Source organism: Zalophus californianus, chromosome 4 (assembly GCF_009762305.2).
Source record: "Zalophus californianus isolate mZalCal1 chromosome 4, mZalCal1.pri.v2, whole genome shotgun sequence".
Lineage (NCBI taxonomy): Eukaryota > Metazoa > Chordata > Mammalia > Carnivora > Otariidae > Zalophus > Zalophus californianus.
In genome coordinates, this window is record NC_045598.1 from 180,478,768 (window position 1) to 180,505,805 (window position 27,038).

Consider the following 27,038-nt stretch of genomic DNA (forward strand, 5'->3'; position numbering starts at 1 on the left):
TGTTTAATTATGAGCTTATGCCCATTCTCCGCTCATGAAAAGAACAATTAAACCCTCCTCATTTATATTTGAAAAAACAAAAAATATCATAATCAGTAAGGTTACCTGGAAAATACATGCAATGCTCACTCATTAGTCCCCTTGAACTCAGGGCAAACACAAGCTACTCCTTACAACATAAGGTGTAATTCGGCTGCCTGCCTTTGATTTCCCCACTTTTCCACACTGCCACTATACCAGTGTGTCTCTCCCTCTACTTACTTAAAATCAATTCAGCCTGGGGTAGTCCAAAGATTCCATTTTCTGTGCGATGTATTACTTTATGATTAAAACAAATGTTTCAAAAGACTGACAAGTACAATGACAACCCCACAGCCAACAACGGGTCTTACTTGGCACTTAGACTATGGGTCAAGCTCTGTCCATGATTTATCTCATTCCATCCTCACAGCAACTCACAAGGCATCCACACAGTAAGATACATTTCTTCCTGCTATTTCACAGAGGTGGAAACTGAGGCTCAGAGAAGTCAGATAGTCGTCCCAAGGGCATGGATTGAGTTAAGTGGCAGCCCCCGGATACAAATCCAGGCATCGAGATTTGTTAGTGAGTGAGTGCTATCCACCAGGCTCTGTGTGGGTGCAATGGACCACACAGGGCTGACTCTCCTGTTGCAAGCTTTTCCACCTGTTTGTATAATATATTGTGGAATATCATCCGCTACTCATTCACGCATGCACTGAGCAAAGCAAGGGATGATCTTCACTGTGCTTGCAGTCTACTTGACTCGGAGACTAAAAATGATTGCCATAAAATATTAATGGCATTAGGATAAAAGTCAGTACAGGGAACTACCTGCCTCTTGTGTGTTTCAAAGAGGTAACAAGTTAATAGATGTGAAAAATGAAATGCTTTGAGCTGTTGGAGAGTCAAGAGGTGTAAGATGAAATATTTACATTCCAGTGATTAATAGAAGAGGTGGTTTCCACTGAGTTAAACTGTAGACTCTTGGATAATGGGGAAAGAGGAAAAGGAGCTGATGGAGAAGAAAGTTGAGCAGGAACACCCTCTGTTGTAAATGAAATCCACTGCAGAATTTATCATCAAACTGATTAAGGAGGAAAGGGAAATTATTCCTCAATATTTGTCAATAATACTCATATTTGGGGAAGGGATTCATGGAAAATGCTCCTTAATTCAGTCATTACTTTATTTATTTGGTACAATACTAAGTGTTTAATACCAAGTTAGATATTAGGGGGGAAAACATGAGTCTTCCATTGATCAAGAAACTTGGATTCTAGTGAAGAGATATAAGACATGCCACATATAACTGTAAGTTGGAAAGTGCCAAGCTTACCAAACTCCAGTTAATTATGAGAAATTCGATCTACAAAATCTCGTCTTATTTTACTCCTGACATCTAACTCAGGGTTTTGTCTACATTCCCTAATGCACTAACCGGAATAGTGATAATAACACTTATTACTATTAGGAAAGCTCTGAAGAAGGCTCTGAGTAAAAGTCAATTAATGTGGAATTTTGATTGGATTTTGATGACTTAACTGAGTCCTAAATAAGGAAGAAGTCAACCAAGTGTACTAGATGGCCCCTGGCTCAATCTGTGCCTGAAGCCTGTTAAGAATGGAACTCAGGCAGGACAAAGATGTTCTGGGAGGAGGACCACATACCTTGGAAGATGACCTTCTGAGGTCATTATCAGTTTGTTGCCATGGTGGGCAGGTAGGCACGAAGCTGGAGCCTTTAGAATAGTTGGGAGGACCCAGGATGCTTTGGCTGTGACAAAAGCAAAGAGAATTTGCTGAAAACCCAACACTATCCTTGGCCTGCCCAGGCTCTCCCATTGTCAGCAAGAGCCTTCCCATGAAGGGAAAGCTTCCCTTGAAGTTTTCATTGGAAGCTAGCAGCTCCACAGGCTGCTGGTTCTCCTTCTCTGAGTAGTAAGTGGATGCACTGTGTTATTCAAGAAGGGTCACCTATATATGTAAAGAGCATCATAATACAGCATTCAGCACACAGTAAAAGCTTTATAAGGACTAGCTGTTGTTAATTCTATCCAGGTAATGTTTAAGGTGAAGACAGGGGTAAGAAGTGGACTGGATTCTAAAGGCAGTGGAGGGGCTCAGGGGCGCCTGGGTGGCTCAGTCGTTGGGCGTCTGCCTTCGGCTCAGGTCGTGATCCCAGGGTCCTGGGATCGAGCCCAAGGTCGGGCTTCCTGCTCCGCGGGAAGCCTGCTTCTCCCTCTCCCACTCCCCCTGCTTGTGTTCCCTCTCTTGCTGTGTATCTCTCTGTCAAATAAATAAATAAAAAATCTTAAAAACAAAGGCAATGGAAATTGGCACTGGATTCCTAATCACCACAAAATTAGGCAGTTTTAACACAGCAGCAATTTATTCTCTCACAGTTCTGGAGGTCAGAAGTCTGGAATCAAGCTGTAGGGGTTGGTTCCTTCCAGGAGCTCTCAGAGAGAGACGTCCCCATGCCACTTTACTAGCTTCTGCTGGGTACCAGCGGTCCTTGGCTTTCCTTGGCTTGTGCATCTCTCCAATCTCAAGTCCAAATGGAGTCCTAGATCTGTCAATTCCAGTCTCCGCCTCCTTCTGCTCTTGGCGCTTGCTCCAGGGGTCTCTCCTCTTTGTCTCTGTGTGTCTTCTTGCCTTGAAACCAGAGTTCTCAGGCTCTCTCAACTTTGTAAACTCTGCCCGCTAATCAAGAGTAGTTTCAATATTTTTAAAAGATCAGTTTGGATTCCTTTGATTTTTTTATAAATAATTTTTAAAATGTCATTGCATTACAGTAGACCTCCACTTAACTGATTGATGGAGGCTTCCAACATGCTAAATACGCATATCAAGCCCTGACCATCCACCACCCATGTCTGCTCCCTCAGTTATGTCCTATCTCTACGAACAGGCAGTAATGTTTGTTCCCAAATCTGTTTATATGAGTTATACTTGCCATTGCTATCACCAAATTAAATTGAGTATAATGTAAACAACAAAATATAAGCATGAAAAGAAAGCAAGTGTTTGTTTCTATGAAAAATAAATTGAACACTTTGTAAATACTTAGTTTCCTTCTAAAATATTGCTCTCAAATTAGGTGTGGGCAAGACATTTACAAAAGATTAGAAACAAACACAATTCTAGGATGGTTCTGTACTCAGACTGCTCTAAGAGTATTCTTAAATTATTTGTCCTCTTTTATGGCCAATCCATTTTGGCTGCAATTTATACCAAATAGAGGATACAGAATTCCCATCACTGGACCTGTACTCAAATCCAGCTGAAATAAGCTATTGTAGGCATGAATCATTTTTTTTAAAGATTTTATTTATTTATCTGACAGAGACACAGCAAGAAAGGGAACATAGCAGGGGTAGTGGGAGAGGGAGAAGCAGGCTTCCCGTGGAGCAGAGAACCCAATGTGGGGCTCCATCCCAGGACCCCAGGACCATGACCTGAGCCGAAGGCAGACACTTAACGACTGAGCCACCCAGGCACCCCGCATGAATCACTTTTTAAAAACACTTATTTTATTTTCCCCTGTTCTATTCTCCTACCACTTTTGAGATGTGCCTTCAACTATATCCAGGCAACAGAGCATGCCCTCCCTTCAGCATTTTATAGCTGGGCTGTATTGGGTTTCCAATTCCAATTTCTTTAGTCAAAAGTCCCTGGACAGGTTTATGAGATAAAAGGGACCCATTTGGCTCTCTGGCTGCTCCTCAGCTTCTCCAGGCTGGATCAGAGGTATTAAGAGCAGGGATGGTGATTGATTTTTCCCATTGGAACTGCCTTTGGAAATGTTAATTGTATGCAAATGAGCACAGGGTGATGGCCTCTCTTTGAAGAGGGGGAGTATTTAGAATTAGTACTGCCCAGGATGGCAAATATGAATAAGAACACAAACCGCAAGAAAAAAAAACTATAGTTACTAGAATCAGAGTGTGTTCTGCTATGAAGTTCAGCATATGATCCAGGTGCAAGGACCAACTATGACATCCAACTTTCACCCATAAGCTTGATTTCCTCACAGCAACCTTGAGATAGAGGGATTATCATTTTTGATGGATGAAAGATCCAAAATTCAGAGAGTTTAACTGATACACCCAGGGTCACCCAGATATGGAGCTGGAACTAGCAATTGAATCCAAGTTTGTTCTACAGAGCTCACACTCTCTCCACTGCGCCAGAAAATGCAAATAATGTACTGGGAGGATCACAAAGAACAAGGCAGCCAGATGGAATGCGAGAGCTGGTGTTCCACCCACAGGGGGTAAACACAGACCCTTGAGTGAAGTCAGCTCTTCCAAGAGGGTCAAAGCTATTAACACGAGGTCTCTGTTCACCACTCAGCATCTTACCAGCACTTGGAGGGAATCATGGTGCTAATCGAGACACCAGGCAAAGCGTAAAAAAAAACCGTGCTAACTAAAAATCTCTGAATGCCAGTCATAGCTCATGACTGGGAAAAGCAGAGGGAGCTTCCTAGAGGGGACGTCTGAGTACCAGCTTCCTAGAGGGGGTGTTGGTGAGATTTTCATAGATAGAGCCCTACCATTTGTAGAGTTCTTTACAGTTGAAATAACAGTTTTTCAGGCATTATGTTATTGTCTCTCAGAACACCACGAGTTAGGGCAGGACTTATCATTTCTAATTGAGAGATGAGAACGCTCACACACAAAGGGGTTCAACAACTTGCTCGGTCACATCATGGAAATGGGAGGAGCATCGAGGGCAGCCCCGTCCAGTGGAAATATCGTGTGAGCCGCATTTCAAAATCCCTAGTGTATGCATTTTAAAAAGTAGAAATAAACAGTTGAAACTCACATCAGTAGTATATTCTATTTAATCAAACATAGCCCAAATATTATTTTGGTGTGTAATCAACATGTAACCAATAGTTAAAAAGTTATTAAGGAAATAGTTTACATTCCTTTTGTTTTTGGTATCCTTTTCAAACGCTGGTGTGTATTTTATTCTCACAGCACGTCTCAATTTAGATGAAGGGTATTTTAGGTGCTCAATAGCCACATGTGGCTGGTGGTTACCATGTTGGGCAGGGCAGTTTTTCTGACTCCTTGTCTTTCCAGCTCTCCTAAACTGCCTCACATGTACAGGGAGTGAGGGAGGGCAGCAGGGCATCTCACCCAAAGGAAGCAATAGCAACTTGTAATTCAGGGTCCCAGCAGGACACAACTGGTACTTCAAAAAGGGTAACAGAAGAGACCTTAATGAAGAGTTAAGGAACCCAACAATGAATGGTAAAACATCCTAAGGCTAGAAAGAGTGAATCTACAAATACTCTTGGAACCTGGCAAATCCTGTAGCGGGAGGACAGGGGAGCCTGAGAGAAGCTGTGGCCCTTGGTAGAGAAATGTAGCCATTCTCATTTCACAGCTTGGCCAGGCTGATGAGGAGATAAAGCCATTGACCTCGTTGCCCTCCCATCTTCATTCTGTACTTCACATTGGCCAAACCCAACCAGAAGCTAGATGGTATTGAGCTTGTTGATGCATCCATAAAGGTTAGCCTTCAGGGGCACTGAGAAGGCAGAGAAGGGTAAAGGCTGGATCTGGAGGGTGAGCAGGGGACATCCAGCAAAAAGTCAAAGGCACAGAAGCGTGGGGCATGTTTGCTGGTCTGGGTGGAGTACGAGAATGGAGTTAGTAAGTAAAACGATTGAAAAGTCGGGCTGGGCCAAGTAGTGGATGGACTATAATGTTGGGTAAATGAATTGGATTGTATTGTGTGGGTAGTAGCAATCAATGGGGAGCTTTACTGTAAAGGCTTATATAATCAAATGGAAAAAAAGAGAATACCTGGGTGGCTCAGTCAGTAAAGCATCTGCCTTTGCTTCAGGTCGTGATCCCGGGGTCCAGGGATGGAGCCCCGAGTTAGGCTCCTTGCTCAGTGGGGGACACCGCTTCTCCCTCTGCCCCTCCCTCCTACTTGTGGATTCTCTCCCTCTCTCTCAAATAAATAAAATCTTTTAAAAAAATGGGGACGGGGGGAGGCGCACGATGGTGAAGGAGTACGAGACCTGAATTTCTTCTGGTCCAAGGAATTCAGCTGCATAGGGATCAAACCATTCGGAACACCTACGAACTCAAGAGGAGATCGAAGAAAACAATAGCAACAACTCTCTGAACAGAAAAGCGACAGATTTCTGGAAGGTAGGACGTGCAGAGAAGTGAATCCAAGGCAATGTTTGGGGGAAGATAGACGGCAGGGGAGGGGGCCTCCTTTGGCCGCTTCTGGCAAGTGATAGAGCCGCGGAGCACAAAATCGGAACTTTTAGAAGTCAGCTCCACTGAGGGACGTCGCTCCAGCGGCTAAGTGGGGGGGTGGAACCCTCGAGGGACAGTGTGGTCTCAGGACCCTCGGGGTCACAGAAAGACCGGGGGTGCCTGAGTGCAGCAGAGCTCCCAGGTATCGGAGCGGGGAAGCCGGCTGCAGAGACGGGGCTGAGAAACAGGCTTTCAGCTCGGGGTGGCCATAAACCATAATCCGCAGCACAGTCGGGCCACTGCTCTTCCAGCAGGGACTCAATAAGCGGCAGATCCGGGGAGACTCCCCCCCGCCAGAGGAGCTACGTGGAGCGCACCGCAGGGATCTTCCGGGTTTGGAGACTCCACATGGGGTCGGGTGCCAGAGATAGAAACGCTGGGTCACAGGCCGGGTGAGCATGGAGTGCCACCGGAGACTGGGGAGATGGGAGTGATTGAGTGCTTTGCTCTAGGGGCGCACTGAGGAGCGGGGCCCCGAGTTCTCGGCTCCTCTGGGGCGGAGTTTGGGAGGCCGCTGTTTTCACTCTCATCCTCCAAAGCTGTACGGAAAGCTGGCAGGGAACAAAAGTTCCCGAGGGCAAACCTGAGCAGATTACTTAGGCTGTACCGACAAGGGCGGGGCTATTCTGCCTCCGGCAAAGACATTTGGGAACCACAGCAACAGGCCCCTCCCCCAGAAGATAAGCAAGAACAGGCAGCCAAGACCAAGTTTACCGATCAATGAGGATGGCAGAACTCCAGCGCTAGGGGAATACAGCACATAGAATTCATGGCTTTTTTACCATGATTTTTTAGTCTTTCAAAGTTAATTTTTTTTAACTTTCTTTATTTTTTTTATTTATCTTTTTCTCTTTTTCAACCAACATCTTATCAATTCCTTTTTTAAAAAAATCTTTTTCATTTTTCATTTTTAGAGTCATATTCTACCCTTTCACAGTAGTTATATATAGTTGGTATATATATATAAGTTGTTCTCTCTTTGAAATTTTGGGATATAGTTACTTCGAAAAGACCAAAATATACACTAAACTCTAGTGTATGGCTTTGTTCTGGTCTCCTGCCTAATCACATTCTCCCCCCCCCCCTTTTTTTTCTTAAATCCTCTTCTTTCTTTTTTCAGCCAACTTCTTATCTTGTCAATTCCTTTTATAAAATCTTTTATAATTTTCATCTTTACAGTCATATTCCATCCCTTCATCATATTTACCCTTATTTTTGTACATATATGTTTCTCTTTCTTTAAAATTTTGGGAGGCACTTTCTTCTAACAGACCAAAATATGCCCAAAATCTAGTGTGTGGCACTGATCTATGCACCAGGCTGATCATATTTGATCATATTTTTTTTTAAGTTTGTTTTTATCTTTTTCTTTCTTCTTTCTTTCCCTTTCTTCTCCCCATTTCAGGTCTTTTCTGATTTGTTTAGTGTATATTTTTCTGGGGTCGTTGTTACCCTGTTAGCATTTTGTTCTCTCATTCATCTATTCTCCTCTGGACAAAATGACAAGACAAAAAAAAAATCACCTCAAAAAAAAAGAACAAGAGGCAGTACCAACTGCCAGGGACCTAATCAATATGAACATTAGTAAGATGTCAGAACTAGAGTTCAGAATGACGATTTTAAAGATACTAGCTGGGCTTGAAAAAAGCATGGAAGTTATTAGAGACACTCTTCCTGGAGAAATAAAAGAACTAAAATCTAACCAAGTTGAAATCAAAAAGGCTATTAATGAGGTGCAATCAAAAATGGGGGCACTAACTGCTAGGATAAATGAGGCAGAAGAGAGAATCAGCGATATAGAAGACCAAATGATGGAAAATAAAGAAGCTGAGAAAAAGAGAGATAAACAACTACTGGATCACGAGGGCAGAATTCGAGAGATAAGCGATACCATAAGATGAAACAACATTAGAATAATTGGGATCCCAGAAGAAGAAGAAAGAGAGAGGGGGGCAGAAGTTATATTGGAGCAAATAATAGCAGAGAATTTCCCTAATTTGGGGAAGGAAACAGGCATCAAACTCCAGGAAGCACAGAGAACCACCCTCAAAATCAATAAAAATAGGTCAAGACCCCAACATCTAATAGTAAAACTTATGAGTCTCAGAGAAAAAGAGAAAATCCTGAAAGCAGCTCGGGACAATAGATATGTAACCTACAATGGTAGAAACATTAGATTGGCAACAGACCTATCCACAGAGACCTGGCAGGCCAGAAAAGACTGGCATGATATCTTCAGAGCACTAAATGAGAAAAATATGCAGCCAAGAATACTATATCCAGCTAGGCTGTCATTGAAAATAGAAGGAGAGATAAAAAAGCTTCCAGGACAAAAAGTAAAGGAATTTGCAAACACGAAACCAGCCCTGCAAGAAATATTGAAAGGGGTCCTCTAAGCAAAGAGAGAGCCTAAAGGCAACATAGACCAGAAAGGAACACAGACAATATACAGTTACAGTCACCTTACAGGCAATACAAAAACACTAAATTCTTATCTTTCAATAGTTACCGTGAATGTAAATGGGCTAAATGCCCCAATCAAAAGACACAGGCTATCAGATTGGATAAAAAACAACAAGACCCATCTATATGCTGTCTGCGAGAGACTCATTTTAGGCACAAAGACACCCCTAGATTGAAAGTGAGGAGGTGGAAAACCATTTACCATGCTAATGGACACCAAAAGAAAGCTGGGGTGGCAATCCTTATATCAGACAAATTAGATTTTAAACCAAACACTATAATAAGAGATGAAGAAGGACACTATATCATACTTGAAGGGTCTATCCAAAAAAGATCTAACAATTGTAAATATCTATGCCCCTAACATGGGAGCAGCCAATGATATAAGCCAAAGAAGCACATCGACAACAATACAATCATAGTGGGGGGCTTTAACAGTCCCCCGACTGAAATGGACAGATCATCAAAGCAAAAGATCAACAAGGAAATAAAGACTTTAAATGACACACCGGGGCAAATGGACTTCACAGATATATTCAAAACATTCCATCCCACAGCAATAGAATATACATTCTTCTCTAGTGCCCATGGAGCATTCTCCAGAATTGATCACATCCTAGCTCACAAATCAGGTCTCAACCGGTACCGAAAGATTGGGATCATTCCCTGCATATTTTCAGACCACAGTGCTTTGAAACTAGAACTCAATCACAAGAGGAAAGTCAGAAAGAACTCAAATACATGGAGGCTAAAGAGCAACCTACTAAAGAATGAATGGGTCAACCAGGAAATTAAAGAAGAATTTAAAAAAATTCATGGAAACCAATGAAAATGAAAACACAACTGTTCAATGTCTTTGGGATGCAGCAAAGGCAGTCCTAAGAGGAAAGTCTATAGCAATACAAGCCTTTCTCAAGAAACAAGAAAGGTCTCAAATACACAACCTAACCCTACACCTAAAGGAACTGGAGAAAGAACAACGAATAAAGCGTAAACCCAGCAGGAGAAGAGAAAAAATCAAGATCAGAGCAGAAAACAATGAAATAGAAACCAAAAGAACAGTAGAACAGATCAACGAAACTAGGAGCTGGTTCTTTGAAAGCATTAACAAGATCGATAAACCCCTGGCCAGACATATCAAAAAGAAAAGAGAAAGGACCCAAATAGATAAAATTATGAAGGAAAGAGGAGAGCTCACAACCAACACCAAAGAAATACAAACAATTATAAGAACATATTATGAGCAACTCTAGGCCAGCAAATTAGATAATCTGGATGAAATGGATGCATTCCTAGAGATGTATCAACTACCAAAACTGAACCAGGAAGAAATAGAAAACCTGAACAGACCTATAACCACTAAGGAAATTGAAGCAGTCATCAAAAATCTCCCAACAAACAAAAGCCCAGGGCCAGATGGTTTCCCAGGGGAGTTCTACCAAACATTTAAAGAAGAATTAATACCTAGTCTTTTGAAATTGTTCCAAAAAATAGAATTGGAAGGAAAACTTCCAAACTCATTTTATGAGGCCACCATTACCTTGATCCCAAAACCAAAGACCCCATCAGAAAGGAGAATTACAGACCAATGTCCTTGAACATGGATGCAAAAATTCTCACCAAACTACTAGCCAATAGGATCCAACAGTACATTAAAAGGATTATTCACCATGACCAAGTGGGATTTATCCCCGGGCTGCAAGGTTGGTTTAACATCTGCAAATCACTCAATGTGACACAATACACTAATAAAAGAAAGAACAAGAACCATAGGATCCTCTCAATAGATGCAGAAAAAGCATCTGACAAAGTACAGCATCCTTTCTTGATCAAAACTCTTCAGAGTATAAGGATAGAGCATACATACCTCAATATCATAAAAGCCATCTTTGAAAAACCCACAGTGAATACCATTCTCAATGGGGAAAAACGGAGAGCTTTCCCCCTAAGGTCAGGAACACGGCAAGGATGTCCACTATCACCACTGCTATTCAACATAGTATTAGAAGTCCTAGCCACAGCAATCAGACAACAAAAAGACATAAAAGGCATCCGAATCGGCAAAGACGTCAACCTCTCACTCTTGGCAGATGATATGATACTTTATGTGGAAAACCCAAAAGACTCCACCCCAAAACTGCTAGAACTCATCCAGGAATTCAGTAATGTGGCAGGATATAAAATCAAGGCACAGAAATCAGTGGCATTCCTATACACCAACAACAAGACAGAAGAAAGAGAAATTAAGGCATCGATCCCATTTACAATTGCACTCAAAACCATAAGATTCCTAGGAATAAATCTAACCAAAGAGACAACAAATCTGTACTCAGAAAACTATAAAATACCCATGAAAGAAATTGAGGAAAACACAAAGAAATGGAAAAACGTTCCATGCTTATGGATTGGAAGAACAAATATTGTGAAGATGTCAATGCTACCTAGAGCAATCTACACATTCAATGCAATCCCTATCAAAATACCATCCACTTTGTTCAAAAAAATGGAACAAATAATCCTAAAACTTGTATGGAACCAGAAAAGACCCCGAATAGCCAGAGGACTGTTGAGAAAGAAAAGCAAACCTGGTGGCATCACAATTCCGGACTTCAAGCTCTATTACAAAGCTGTCATCATCAAGACAGAATGGTACTGGCACAAAAACAGACCCATAGATCAATGGAACAGAATCGAGAGCCCAGAAATGGACCCTCAACTCTATGGTCAACTCATCTTCGACAAAGCAGGAAAGAATGTCCAATGGAAAAAAGACAGTCTCTTCAACAAACGGTGTTGGGAACATTGGACAGCCACATGCAGAAGAATGAACCTGGAGCACTTCCTAACACCACACACAAAAATAGACTCCAAATGGTTGAAAGACCTCAATGTGAGACAGGGGTCCATCAAAATCCTAGAGGAGAACACAGGCAGCAACCTCTTCGACCTCAGCCGCAGCAACTTCTTCCTAGAAACATTGCCAAAGGCAAGGGAAGCAAGGGCAAAATGAACTATTGGGACTTCATCAAGATAAAAAGCTTTTGCACAGCAAAGGAAACAGTCCACAAAACCAAAAGACAACCGACAGAATGGGAGAAGATATTTGCAAATGAAATATCAGATAAAGGGCTAGCATCCAAAATCTATAAAGAAATTATCAAACTCAACACCCAAAGATCAAATAATCCAATCGAGAAATGGGCAAAAGACATGAACAGACATTTTTCCAAAGAAGACATCCAAATAGCCAACAGACACATGAAAAAGTGCTCAACATCACTCAGCAACAGGGAAATCCAAATCAAAAGCTCAATGAGATACTACCTCAGACCAGTCAGAATGGCTAAAATTAACAAGTCAGGAAATGACAGGATATTGGCAGGGATGCGGAGAAAGGGGAACCCTCCTACACTGTTGGTGGGAATGCAAACTGGTGCAGCCGCTCCGGAAAATAGTATGGAGGTGCCTCAAAAAGTTGAAAATAGAGCTACCATACGACCCAGCAATTACACTTCTGAGTGTTTACCCCAAAGATACAAATGTAGGGACCCGAAGCGGTACGTGCAACCCGACGTTTATAGCAGGAATGTCCACAATAGCCAAACTATGGATAGAGCGAAGATGTCCATCGACAGATGAATGGATAAAGAAAATGTGGTATATATATACAGTGGAATATTATGCAGCCATCAAAAGGAATGAAATCTTGCCATTTGTGATGATGTGGACGGAAATGGAAGGTATTAAGCTGAGCGAAATAAGTCAATCAGAGAAAGACATGTATCATAAGACCTCATTGATATGAGGAATTCTTAATCTCAGGAAACAAATTGAGGGTTGCTGGAGTGGTAGGGGGTGGGAAGGATGGGGTAGCTGGGTGATAGACATTGGGTAGGGTATGTGCTATGGTGATTGCTGTGAAGTCTGCAAGACTGTTGAATCACAGATCTGTACCTCTGAAACAAATAATACCTTATATGTTTAAGAAAAAAAAAAAGGGCGATAGCATGAAGGGAAAAATGAAGGGGGGGAAACCGGAGGGGGAGACGAACCATGAGAGACTATGGACTCTGAGAAACAAACTGGGGGTTCTAGAGGGGAGGGGGGTGGGGGGATGGGTTAGCCTGGTGATGGGTATTAAAGAGGGCACGTACTGCATGGAGCACTGGGTGTTACACACAAACAATGAATCATGGAACACTACCTCAAAAGCTAATGATGTAATGCATGGTGATTAACATAACATAATAAAAAAAAAGTAAAAAAAGTGTCTTTCTCAAAAAAAATAAAAATAAAAAATGGGGACACTAAGATGATGATCCTGACAGATGTTACACTGGGGTAGGGCTCTCAGATGTGAATTAGTCACATGTCTCACCTCTCAGAAGAACCAGCTGAGAAATAGACAGCTGAAGTATACAGGAATCATAATAGACACTGGCCTTGCTGGCAAAGGGATTGGGACTGTGGCTGCAAAGTGAGTGAACATGGGGTTCTATGCCTTATTTCTGTACTGGCTACAGATCTCCAGGCAAAGAGAGGGCAGCTGGGCCACTGTGGGGCTCACTGCCTCGGTGCGCTAACTGTGGGGAGAAAAGTAGCCTGCAGGAGTGGGCTCCCTGTTGGAGGAGAGGATCCTCATTGTCACCCCACAAAGAGACCTGGAAAATAAACACATTACACAGGAATCCTCCTCTCTGTAAGATGGACAGGGACAAGAATAGATGGGGAGAAAACTGTGGATCATGCTTCATTCATTTCCATGAGGTGTCATAATGTTGCAGTGTCTCTGATTTCATAGATCATAAAGAAAATGCAAAGACAGCTTCTTTCTCAAGAGGAACCTCAGGGTGAAGTGCCTACAGGTGGCTAGACCAGTTCACACTAGTTAGAAACGGGTTAACACCCATTAGAAAGCTAACCAGTGTGGGAGGGCTTAAACAAGATTAGAAAAAGAAATTCAGGGACAGCTAGTACATATATGGTAGAGACAGCATCAACAGGAATTGGTGCCACAGTTGATTCGGACGGATCAGGTCAAAAAAAAAATGTGTCCTATCAGAACAAAGTACATTTTGGGAGTGGTGAGAGGATCCTGAACAGGTGGAGGCAGTGAAACCATGCAGATGAAGCTGCCCAGCAGGATACTGATGATGGGCATGGGGAGCTCAGAAAAGAACATGGTGTTAGAGATACTGATGTGGAACAATCCAGAAGTGATGGTTGAAGTCACGATAACTCACCACAGGAGAGACAAGAGACAAGAACGGTGGTTCAATGGCTATTTAAATTTATTAAAATTTAATAATCAATTGCTCAGTCACACTAACCACATTGCACATTCTACACTGTGGTCCTATGTGGCTGGTGGTTTCTGGATGATACAGCTCTAAAATTTTCCCATCATCACGGGAACTGGACAACAGAGTTGCAGAGCATTATATATTGGGGGAAGATGGTGACTGGAATAACGTTTCACTCTTTATCCCCAAAATACCTGAGGGAAATGAAAGTGAAACCATGAGAAGAAATGAAATGACACTATGACAAAAATAGCATGGAGATGGAGAAACTTGCAAGAGTCAGATAATCAAGAAGATGCCTTGAAGTGAGATTTATTTTTTTAAATTCGAGGCACAACTCTGCCAAGGCTGAAGTCATTTATGTGAAGGAATAACAGAAGGAGAAGCTGGACCGGAAGATCAGGAAGATGGAGTTGCTAACTGCCAAAGAGAGGTTGGACTCCTGGTTTTGGAGGACAAAGACCCTGGACACCGTAGCACGAGAGGAGAGGATTTCCCAGATCTATTTATTCACAGGTAGTTCTGCATGAAAGACTACTGGGAAAACACAATGACAGCACTCATGATTATGGTCATTGTCTCTGCTTTTCTTCCCAGCTTGGGCTTCTCCCTTTCTGGATCCAGAGCGATTGTGAGGCACACAACTTAAACATATATCCAATCTGCAATGAGTTTACAGTGTAGAAGGAAAAATAAAGCGAGAGCACAGCAGAATGGAGAAGGAGATTAACGCCATAAAGAAATACACACATACACCCACACATACGTACACACACACAACACTCATGGAAGTCACAGTTGGGGAGAAAAGAGAGGCTCTTTGTGGAGGAGGTGACATCTGAGCCAAGTGTTTAGTGATGAAAGGAGTGTTGGACCAGGAAGGGAGAAGAGCAGAAGCAAAGGCACGAGTGTAAAAAGGTAAGAAGAATGTTTAGGAGAACAAGAATATTCCAGTATACACTAGAGAACAGTTAATATGAAATCATTAATAAAAGATAAGGATGAGCATGGCGGACAGTACATGGGTAGTCCTAAATGCAATAGATGGAAAACAGTAGAAAAATGGCTTGATGATAGGAGACTCAAGAGGTTTTTTGGAATATAATGGGAAGACAGCAAGTTGGAGCAGAAAATCCAAATATTTTGAGATTCTGGCATTTTCAGGTCAACTTTAAATGAATGAATAAATGAATGAACGAACGACAAGGCACTGCCTTACTTAGTTATCTGTAACTTTAAAAACAATTCTGTAGGGCACAAATATGAGCCAAACAACTCAGAACTCAAGTAGGAAACCTAACTTTCTCACCCAAACTATTGTCCTAACCACTAGTTTATACCAATGTTGTCTAACGAAGACGTTTAAGTTAAACAGAATTGCTTTAAAACAGCTAAAACATCTGCTGCATTTAATAATAATCTTCCTGCTGCTGCAACATATGGCATCATCAGAAACTTTATTCCAGTGCACCCGGAGCTTCTGAGACACCTCGAAATGCCAGGATTACCATAAGCGGGTTTTGGTAATTCTCAAACTAAAAGAAAAACAATTAATTCATTTTAATATTTAAAATAAACATGGGCCACTGGATCATTTGGGAGGAGAAATGGGATTACAGTAACTACAATAATTAGAATTCAGCTCCCCAAAGATAGATGTTCTAAGATTCAGCTTCTAGATGGAAAATTCCCCTAACAGGTCTGTGTAAGACATGTGTTCAGGCTGTCCCAGTCTATCCTGAATTGGGTAAGTGTCCTCCCCCAACCGTTATTCATGGGGGTCACAAGGAGCACAAAGTCCCTTTCCTTTTACATAGGAGAATTATTACAACACAACCCTCGCTTAGGTAGAAATAAGGCCAGGAGCCAAAGTTTGAATTCAATATAACTGAGTTAAATAGACATTAATCAGAAGATCTTATATTCCAGCCATTGTGCTGGGTAAATGCCAGGAGAATCAGATGAATTGGAAAGAGCAGGTGCCTCTAAGTAGTCTGTACTGGCCATGGAGGGTAGAGAGACACTCAGGCTAGCAAATGTCATAAAGTGTGACAGGCTCTATAACAGAGTTAACTTTAAAGCATGCTGGAAGCACGAGCAAAGCATTTCCATACAACTTGGAAAGATGAAAAGCAAGCCTCATGGAGGAAGGAAGGGATCCTGGTGCAGAATTTTCAGGGTGAAGACATTAGGAGGGAGGTGGGCTTTCCAGGCCGAGAGAACCACAGAGCACAGGGCCATCGAACAGCAGTTCAGGGAGCTGATGGTCCTATGGTATTGCAAGAATGGAGAGGGAGTGGGGAAGAATCTGGGGAGAGACAATGGGGGCTAGAAAGTGGAGGGCTGTTAGGCCCCATGTGGGGGTTTGGATTTTGTCTGGGAGGGAACGTGGCCACTGAAGGGTTTTCTTGCAGACAAGAGTGACATCAATGTCATTATCATCACAGCATCCTCTTTCATATAGCTTGAGTATATCCCCTGCCTCGGTTAATTTCATCCTTAACCCTCACCACAACCCTTGGAGGAAGGCAAAATCATCATGCTCATCTTAAACCGACAAAGTCAAGGTCTCCCAAGGGAATAGTTTACATACATTTCCAAGGCCAGGAAGCAAAGAAAATAGGATTGGAATCCAGATCTTCCAAACATTGAAGGTTTAGCTCTTAACCTCTATCTCATACTGGCTCTAAACCAGACCAGGGATTTGGAAAGAACAGATTGAAGGAAGAGAAGCTGGAGACCAAGAGACCAGCTAGATGTTTAGTATGTGCTGTGCTGGTTACAACTGGGGATAAAATTATTTTTAAAAAAGGCAATGCCCTTGCCTCCCCAGAGGAAAGAGCCAATATGTGCTCAACCTCTTGATGCCAATCTAAATGAAACATGTCAAAATTTGGATCCATTCAGTAGTTTCTGCCTGGCACTGTGCCGCGGCTATGGGAAGGAAAGATGTTGAGAACCACCTTCAAGAAGCTAAAAACCTAGTTTGAAAGCAACTGACTTCTGTGCATTGATTTTGTATCAGTTGCTTTCTTATACACTAACAATGCAACAGTAGAAAGAGAAATTAGAGAAAGGATTCCATTTGCAATAGCACAAAAAATCCTTAAGATACCTCGGAATAAACCTAACCAAAGAGGTAAAGAATCTATACTCTAGGAACTACAGAACACTCATGAAAGAAATTGAAGAAGACACAAAAAGATGGAAAAACATTCCATGCTCATGGATCGGAAGAATAAACATTGTTAAAATGTCTATGCTACCCAGAGCAATCTATACCTTCAATGCCATCACGATCAAAATTCCAATGATGTTTTTCAGAGTGCTGGAACAAACAATCCTAAAATTTGTGTGGAATCAGAAAAGACCCCAAATCGCCAAGGAAATGTTGAAAAAGAAAAACAGAGCTGGGGGCAACACGTTGCCCGATTTCAATCTATATTACAAAGCAGTGATCACCAAGACACCATGGTACTGCACAAAAACAGACATATAGACCAATGGAACAGAATAGAGAGCCCAGATATGGACCCTCAACTCTATGGTCAAATAATCTTCGACAAAGCAGGAAAAAATATGCAATGGAAAAAAGAGTCTCTTCAATAAATGGTGCTGGGAAAATTGGACAGCTATATACAGAAGAATGAAACTCGACCATTCTCTACCACCATACACAAAGAAAAACTCAAAATGGATGAAAGACCTCAATGTGAGACAGGAATCCATCAAAATCCTAGAGGAGAACATAGGCAGTAACCTTTTTGACATCGGCCACAGCAACGTCTTTCAAGATACATCTCCAAAGGCTAGTGAGACAAAAGCAAAAATGAACTTTTGGGACTTCATCAAGATAAAAAGCTTCTGCACAGCAAAGGAAACAGTCAACAAAACAAAGAGGCAACCCACAGAATGGGAGAAGAGATTTGCAAATGACGCTACAGATAAAGGGCTGGTATCCAAGATCTATAAAGAACTCAAACTCGACACCCAAAAAACAAATGATCAAGTCAAAAAATGGGCAGAAGATATGAAAAGACACTTCTCTGAAGAAGACATACAAATGGCTAACAGACACATGAAAAAATGTTCATCATTATTAGCCATCAGGGAAATTCAAATCAAAACCACATTGAGATACCACCTTACACCAGTTAGAATGGCAAAAATGGACAAGGCAAGAAACAACAAGTGTTGGAGAGGTTGTGGAGAAAGGGGAACCCTCTTACACTGTTGGTGGGAATGCAAGTTGGTACAGCCACTTTGGAAAACAGTGTGGAGGTGCCTCAAAAAATTAAAAACAGAGCTACCCTATGACCCAGCAATTGCACTACTGGATATTTGTCCCAAAGACACACATGTAGTGAAAAGAAGGGCCATATGCACCCCAATGTTCATAGCAGTAATGTCGGCAATAGCCAAACTGTGGAAAGAGCTGAGATGTCCTTCAGCAGACGAATGGATAAAGACGATGTGGTCCATATATACAATGGAATATTACTCAGGCATCAGAAAGGCTGAATACCCAACTTTTACATCCACATGGATGGGACTGGAGGAGATGATGCTAAGTGAAATAAGTCAAGCAGAGAAAGTCAATGATCATATGGTTTCACTTATTTGTGGAACATAAGGAATAGCAGGGAGGACATTAGGAGAAGGAAGGGAAAAACGAAGGGGGCGGAATTGGAGGGAGAGACGAACCATGAGAGACTATGGACTCTGAGAAACAAACTGAGGGTTTTAGAGGGGCGGGGGGAGGGGGACGGGTTAGCCCGGTGATGGGTATTGAGAAGGGCGTGTACTGCATGGAGCACTGGGTGTTATACGCAAACAATGAATCGTGGATCACTACATCAAAGTAAAATAAAATAAAATAAAATGCAAAAAAACCCCAAAACCTTCTTTGAAGAGACCTACCTGCTTGCTCTCAACGATAGACCCACACACCCAACCTCAGGTTATCCCAGGAAAAAGCCTCTTTCCCTGGGCCTCAAGCATATCATCATACTATGGGACCTGCCAAGCAAGAGGGCTCATGTGCCACTTAGCCTCTAACTACTGCTTGGCAATTTTCTTTGGAAAAATTATTGGTAACCACCATTAAATACTGACAATCTCGGTCATTTTATAATCATCCATTCCATGCTGGTTTTCAGGAACTGCTGGTGGGCTATATAGAGGAATGAGCCATGGGTCACTCTTAAGGGGTCAGTTACCTTAACAGGGTAACAGGCATGCAGTGATCGAGGTCCAGTGTTCCATGGTGGAACAGAGGTGGGCAACAGATTTTCTTCATTTTGGTATGCCCAGCAGGGAGCTATATCAGTGCACAGTTAACACTCAATAAATATATACTGAACGGAAAATGAGCACAGTGGTATGCCACTGAAGAAAGTACGTAACTTTGCTAGGGTGTCGAGGACACCTACTTTCCCATGTTGCTGTCCATGTTGCTGTCATCAGTATCTTTGCTAATTCTTTCTTCCCTCTCTTCCAATAATAAAGTTCTATTCATCCTCCAGGCCCTCTCCAGAGTGCAGACTGGGACTGACTTGTCTCTGTAACCCCACCAAGAATGGATGGAGAGTAAATAGAGAATGATGGGAGAAGTCATCATGGGAGTGCTCATAACTGTCCCAACAAACTGTGTTCTCCCTTCTTTCAGGATGTTTGTATGGTTAGACCCTTATGTAGCAATCTTCACTGCTTCTTCCGCTGAGCTAAATCCTACTCATACAGCAACTCAGGCATCATTTCTTTTAGGTAGGCTTCCATCAGCCTGCTTCAGCCTGCTTCTAGGTTTGAGGCATCTGGGTAGCCATCCTTTTCCATACCTGGTAACCTCTGGAAGACCAGGAACCAAGTGCTAGTCACTGTTATGTTCCCAATGTCCAGTAAAGTTCATGGCACATAATAGGTTCTCAAATAAATTAATTCATGATTGAACAAAGTATGTCATTTAAATATTTCCTTTGTATCCTACCATGAAATAAAGCCAGGTCTTGAAAAATCCCACAAAACTTCAATGTTTATGTGCAATAAGCCCTCCTAATTCTATACTTTTATAAGTACCAAAAAATGCGGTTTAGTCTCCTCTGGGATAATTTCCCAAGGAAAAAGGATCCGCTGTCACTCAGGCCCTTATAGCGTCTCTTTTGCATGGTACAGAATTTCTAACAGTTATGGTATTATAATTAGCTCTGATAAGAGGTAAATGGGATTGGATTTGTTAATGACACACGATATTTTAACAGATATGGAGCCTAATGCTGAGCTCTGACCGCTGGAAACCAAAGTCAAACCACCATCCTGATTTCCCTCCAAATGAGTTAACTTTCACTTGGGGTTTCAAGTGAGACAAGCCAATCCATAATGTGTTCTCACAGGAGTCCTCCTGGCATTGAACTCTGTTGGCTGACTCATGGAAATCATTCTGCACAATCATGCTAATAGAAACTTCACTGAGCTGCAAGAGCACTACATACATTACTTCTCATTAAGATGCCTCTTCAGGAAGGGTATTATCATTCCCATGCTACAGATGGAAAAACTAAAGCTCAGAGCTTGCTTGAGCTCACTAAGACAGTAACTAATTCACCAAAGATGTCAAATCCTGAGCAGTCTCATTGGAAAGTCTTCTCTGCCCATCTACCACTGAGGAAGTTCTCAGAGACAACAGAGACCTTAAGCAGAGACCACATGTCAAAGGAAAGGAAACTTAGCATTGAATGATACAGAGCCCGCTAGCTTAGCTACTGCCTCTGGGGGCAGGGCATGGTCAATATACCAGAAACACGTTATTATAATGGTGAGCACAGGGCTATAACAACTTATAACATATTTTGCTGTATATTTAGAACAAAGAGTGTTCCACCAAAAGACAGTTTTTTCTTTTAATGAGGCTGACTTATAAATTTTTTTAGGATTTTATTATTGAGAGAGAGAGAGAGAGAGAGGAAGGGAGGGGTAGAGGGAGAGGGAGAGAGAAACCCAAGCGGACTCTGCACTAAGCATGCAGCCTGACGCAGGGCTTGATCTCACTACCCTGAGATCCTGACCTGAGCTGACACCCAAGAGTTGGTTTCTCAACTAACTGACCTACCAAGGTGCCCCCTGACTTATAATTTTGTATTGATTTATACACCTTATCTCACTTGAGGGAAACACAAAGCTGGAAAGAAAGATCCTGCCCCATGTATGGATGAGGAACCAGAACAGGGAGTTCACTGGTTTTGGTGACCCCACCAGAGGGTAAGACGGCTGCGGATGAACTCTAGCGACTGTTCCGACATCCCAGCTGTCACTGGTTCTCCTCCCCGTAGAGTATCCTTTCCCTCCTTGTTCCACCAGCTTAAAAAAAATAAAGCTTATCGAAAGGACGGAGGAAGGTCCTTCTGGCCTGTGGGATGACTACATCACAGGGACTCCAAGACACTCAACTTGAAGGACGGGAAAAGAAGAAAAGTCTTATGGGTATGATAAAGCAATCATTTGTAGGACCTCCAGTATTTCATAAACATTAAATAAAAGCCTGAGCTTCCCAGACATCTCACCCACAATTGCCGTTCTCATTGCAATAGGGCATCAAGAACAGTCAAATAAATTATTAATGCAGCAGTATTCTCTGAATTGGCAGGCATCCCATGGAAAGAGTGACGTGCCAGTCTGGCAACTGTTCTGTTTTGCTGAGGAACAAAACATTTTATCCTGGGAGATGCTGGTGTTGATTGCACAAGGTGATTTCAAGTTATTTTTCTAAATTATTTTATAGGGATATTCAGGACAATTATAATAAATCTATTATGAGGTTGCATAAGTATTCCAGACATTAATTTAAAAAATTTCCTAGCTCTGATTCCTGTGAAGTCCACGTAGGGTCTGGAAATTCAGTAGTTTTCTCTGTGCCCCTGGCAATGACATATGGCAGTGGGACTTGAGTTTTGGCCCATCCATGATCACACAGACCTGGCTTCACTCACTTCAAAGATCCATGTTTTACTGATGATTTGATCAAATTAAGCTGAAGACAATGTGGCACTTTTTGGTAGTTTCTCAAACTATTATGGCATAAAGCTTAATATAACAAGTGTGTATCTAGAGATGAGAGCCTTGGGTGATAACACTAATATATCTGTTGAGCATAGAATTCCCAAGAGCATATATATTTAGGAGATTATATGTTGATTCCATAACCAATTTTTTCCATATATTCCTGCTACCCCTCTTTGAAAACTGCAATCAGAGGCAAAGATAGGCATGAATTTTGAATATCACATGAATAATTTTCATGGGGCAAATCTTTATTTTTTGAAAGCTGATTTCATTTTGGGGAAACATATAATTTAGGGCCAAAGCTATTTTTTAAATCCTTTTAACAACTACCCAATCGGGATGTCCAAGAATCTTCATTTCGATCTCTTCAAACTGAAAACACCTGGTCTCTGACCCAACACAACCTGTTTTCCCTACTGCATCCCCTTCCTAGGACTGGTATCACGTTCCACAAAATTTGTTGTGTTCTGGAAGCTCTTCTGAAAATCAGGATGAGGTATAAGGAACTACACATGTACAAGATTCTTCCATAAGCTTACTATGATTTGGTATGTAATGAAAATATTTATTTCAAATAAGAGTTCACAGTTTCAAAAAAAGAGGGTCAAAAATGAGAATGTTAATGGTTTTTAGGAACCATGGCCTTGTTCACAAACACAGATGTCAAAGTGTCAGAAAAGCACTTGGTGACAAATCATTTTATTTCTTGTAGACAACATTTAATCGAATGTGGGAAACAAGACCAACCTGCTTTGAGCTATAAGTTTAACATAACTATTTTAGACTCTGGAATCCATGACACAAACCTGAAGAAAACACTTGAAGTCAGGATGTGTTTGGGGAGGAAAAAAGCTCCATGTAACTCAGACACTAGGCCTTTCCAATTGGTACCTGTCTTTGGTTTTCCGTCTCCAGGCGTAGCCTGGCCTCCACACACCTCCGCGTCTCCAGGAAGGCTTGGCGCTGGGCCCGGTCTGACAGGTAGCTGATGAAGATTCCAGCTGTGTTCATACACATGAATAACACTGCCTGGGCCACAACCTAAAACACATTTGCAAACATAGGCTGGTCAGATGATTAAAACAAGAGCTGTTTGGAGACAAAGAGGAAAACATAAAGAAAGATTTCCAAGGTAAATCTTAAGGTAGTAATCCAAACATTTAGCATCAGCCTAATAGAACCATTTGGGTCATGGGTGAAATGTCAGCCCCCCATTGGCCTTTCCATCCAATTTAAAGCTTCTCATACTGCAAGTGTGGATTTGAACGTGAATTGGAAACTTGAGGTTAGATAGGAGCACTTCTCTCTTTCTCACTCTGCCTTACCTCTCCCCCTTCACTAGCTGAAGTTTTTAGCCTTCTAAATGGTTGGAGGAGCAGGTCAGAAGAAGGGAAAAGAACTAGTAAGAAATAGTTAATAGTACTACTATTATATCTAGTAGCTCTTACAACTTTTTTTCGATGATATAGAAGTAAATATACTAGCAATGAATGCAAAAAAGTCTTAGCAGAGAAATAGAAACCATGCACACAAAATGAAAATTCTAGAAGCGGAAAACGCAACACTGAAAATTAAAACAGTCACTGGAGGATAGTAATAGGATAATGTAAATGACAGAAGAAAAAAACCAATAAATTTAAAGATAAATCAATAAGCCAAGAATAACCTTGAAAGCAGTCAGAGAAAATGTTACAGACAGGGGACATGCTCTCTAGTTATGATAATGATTTTCAGGTAAATAAAAAAGGAAGACATTACTAAAATACACTGAAATGAGGGGCACCTGGGTGCCTCAGTTGGTCGAGCATCTGACTCGTGGTTTCGGCTCAGATCATGATCTCAGGGTTGTGAGATGGAGGACTGCATAGGCTCACACTCAGTGTGGAGTCTGCTTGAGGTTCTCTCTTTCCCTCTCCCTCTGCCCCTCCCTCTGCTCATACTCTCTAAATAAATAATAAATAAAATCTTAAAAAAATAATAAAATACACTGAAAAGTTTGAAAGTCGAAACAAAATAAAGCTGGTTTTGCTTTGTAAATACTATATGAAAGAGAACTGAAGGAAAAAAACATTACTAGCGATAAATAAGGTCACTATATAATGTTAAGAGCTTTAATTCACCAGAAAGATCTAAAAATTACGAACTTGAGCACATTTAGCAACATAGCTCAGAATACACAATGCCAAGTGTAACATAAGTCTATGGCATTATTTACGAATCTATCATCACAGTGATCTATTTTTTACACAATGTTCAGCAGTTAACAGATCGAACAGATTAAAAAAATCAGCAAAGACAGAGACAACTTAAGTATCTCATACAACTAAAAACTTGAAATGGAATACAGTATGCAACAACTAGATGGTACAAATTCTTTTTAGGCACTTATTGAATATTTATAAATAGGATTTTATGATAAAACTTGAAGGTAGCCTCGGCAAATTTCAAAGAATTAGTAGCATATAACTATAGTCAATTACTACACTAAAATCAATTTACAAAGACAACATCATGTGTTTGGAAATCAAAAATATTTCTAAATAACTCATGGATCTAAGAATATATCATAATGGAAAAAAGGTATAGTTAAAGAATAATATGAAAATACTACTGAACAAAATTTAGTAGTCCTCACAGAGGAATATATAGTAATAAATGCTTTATTTTTTTAAAAAACTGAAAATCAATGTGCTAGCCATTCAACTTAAGGATTTAGCAAAAAACAAAAAGCAGAATAAATCCAAAGTATGTAGAAGGAAAAAAAATAATAAAACAGGAGCAAAAATAAATAAAAAGCAAATATACAATAAAGACAAATATATAAATGAAGTCAAAAGTTCCTTTTCTGAAGGGACTAAGAAAGGATAACAATTCTTATAAGCTTAATTTAAAAGAAAGAGAGAAAAGGTCCAAATAAGCAATATTAAGAATAGGAAATGTGACAAAGATATTGCAGAAATCAATAGGTAATAAGAATATGTTATGAAGTTTAATGCTACAAAAAATCTGAGATGGAATTGGTGTATTTCTCAAAATACATCTTTACCAGAACTGACTCAAGGAAAAGGAGAAAAAGTCAATAAAAGGAACCATAATTAAAAATCTTTTCACAAGGAAAGCAATGGGCCCAGATGCCTTCATTGGAACATTTTATAAATAACTGTGGAAGAAATAATTTAAATATTTCATGTCTCTTCCAGAGAACAAAAAATTGCAAACTCAGTTTATAAGGCTGACATAACCTTGATACCAAAACCAGTATGGTTGGTGGATAAGTAAATCTCACTCATGAACATGAAGAGAAATTACTACACGTGATATTAGCAAATCAAATCCATCAACGTATAGAAAAAATACTTCAAGTTGACAACAGGGAATTTCTCCCAGAAATCCAATGATGGTTTCAAATTATCAACTCAACTAATGTAATTCACATTTATAGCTTTTAAAAAACGTATAATCATTCCATTGAGATGAAACAGCATTGATGAAATTCAGTATGTTTTCATTAAAAGAAAAACCTGAGATTAAAAATAAACTTTCTTAATCATTATGCAGAATATGTACAGAAACAAAACCAAAAATACCTAAAGCAAACATCCTGCTCAATGGAAAAAGGTTCAAGAGCATTTGTTTAAAGACCAGGGTAGCAGTTACCATCAAATGAATGTATTCAACACCATTCTCGAATTCTAGCCATCTCAATAGGACAAACACAGAAACAAAATAAAAATGATAGTTTGGAAAGGAAGAAATATACTTTCATTTTTTGCAGATGATTATCCATGTGGAATATCCAAAAATATCTACAGAAAAATGACTAAAATTAATAATAATTTAGCAAAGATGCTGGATATAAAATCAAAATAAAATGTCAATTGCATTTCTATGCACCCATAACAAACAGAAAGAAATGAATTTAGTGGAGAAAATAATGGGATTTAATTTAAAATAATCAAATAAGACCTACATAGATGGAGGGTTATATACCATGTTATGGATAGGAAAGAATTGCTCCAGTAAAGTTCTCAAATCTCAGTAGGTATTTTTACCCCCAGTGGAATTCAAGATGATTCTAAAATTTATATGGAAGGGCAAAGGGTCAAAAATACAAAAGATATTCTTAAAGAAGAACAAAATAGAAAGAGTTGTGATACCAGATATTGAGACTTATTATAATGTTTCAGCAATTAAAACATCATGGTATTGATATAGGTATCCAAAAATTGACCAGTGGATGTCAACAGAGGACCCAGAAACACAAAGGCACAAAGTTTGGGCACCACAGGTCTAAGGAGAAAAGAGGGATTTTCAACAAAGGGTACCAGAACAGTTTGTTATCCATTTAGAAACTAGAGTAAAAGTAAACCCCTGCCTAATACCACCCATGGAAACACACTGCAGGTGGGTTAAAGTCTTCACTACGAAAGACAAAAATATTAAAGACAATCTAGGAGAATATTTTTACCACCTTGATAGGTTTTTATAATAAACCACAGGAGCACCTGGGTGGCTAAGTCATTTAAGCATCTGCCTTTGGCTCAGGTCATGATCTCAGGGTCCTGGGATCGAACCCCAAGTCAGGCTCCCTGCTCAGCGGGTAGTCTGCTTCTCCCTCTCACTCTGCCCCTCCCCCCCACCAGCTCATGCACTCTCTCTCTCTCTCTCGCTCTCTCCTTCTCTCTCTCTCAAATAACTAAAAATCTTTAAAAAATAAAAATAAATAAAGCACAAAGAATACAAACTAGAAAGAACAGAGGAGTATATTTGATTAAAGAATTTCTATACATTCAAAGACACCACAAATAAAATTGAAAGAAAAAAACTACACACAAACTAAGAAAAGATATTTGCGATACTTATAACCACCAAGAATTAATTTTAGCTTATAGGAACTTGTACAA

At 40.6% G+C, this 27,038-nt stretch overlaps 1 protein-coding gene across 3 annotated transcripts in view; it reads right to left on the reverse strand.

Moving 5' to 3' along the window:
- ADCY8 (adenylate cyclase 8) overlaps positions 1–27,038 on the reverse strand; it is a 228,624-nt gene that overhangs the window by 158,693 nt on the left and 42,893 nt on the right. For all 3 annotated transcript variants that reach the window (XM_027615225.2, XM_027615216.2, XM_027615207.2), the window contains exon 2: positions 23,026–23,175. In XM_027615225.2, coding sequence (XP_027471026.1) covers positions 23,026–23,175 — 150 coding nt within the window. The remainder of the gene's footprint in view (positions 1–23,025; positions 23,176–27,038) is intronic.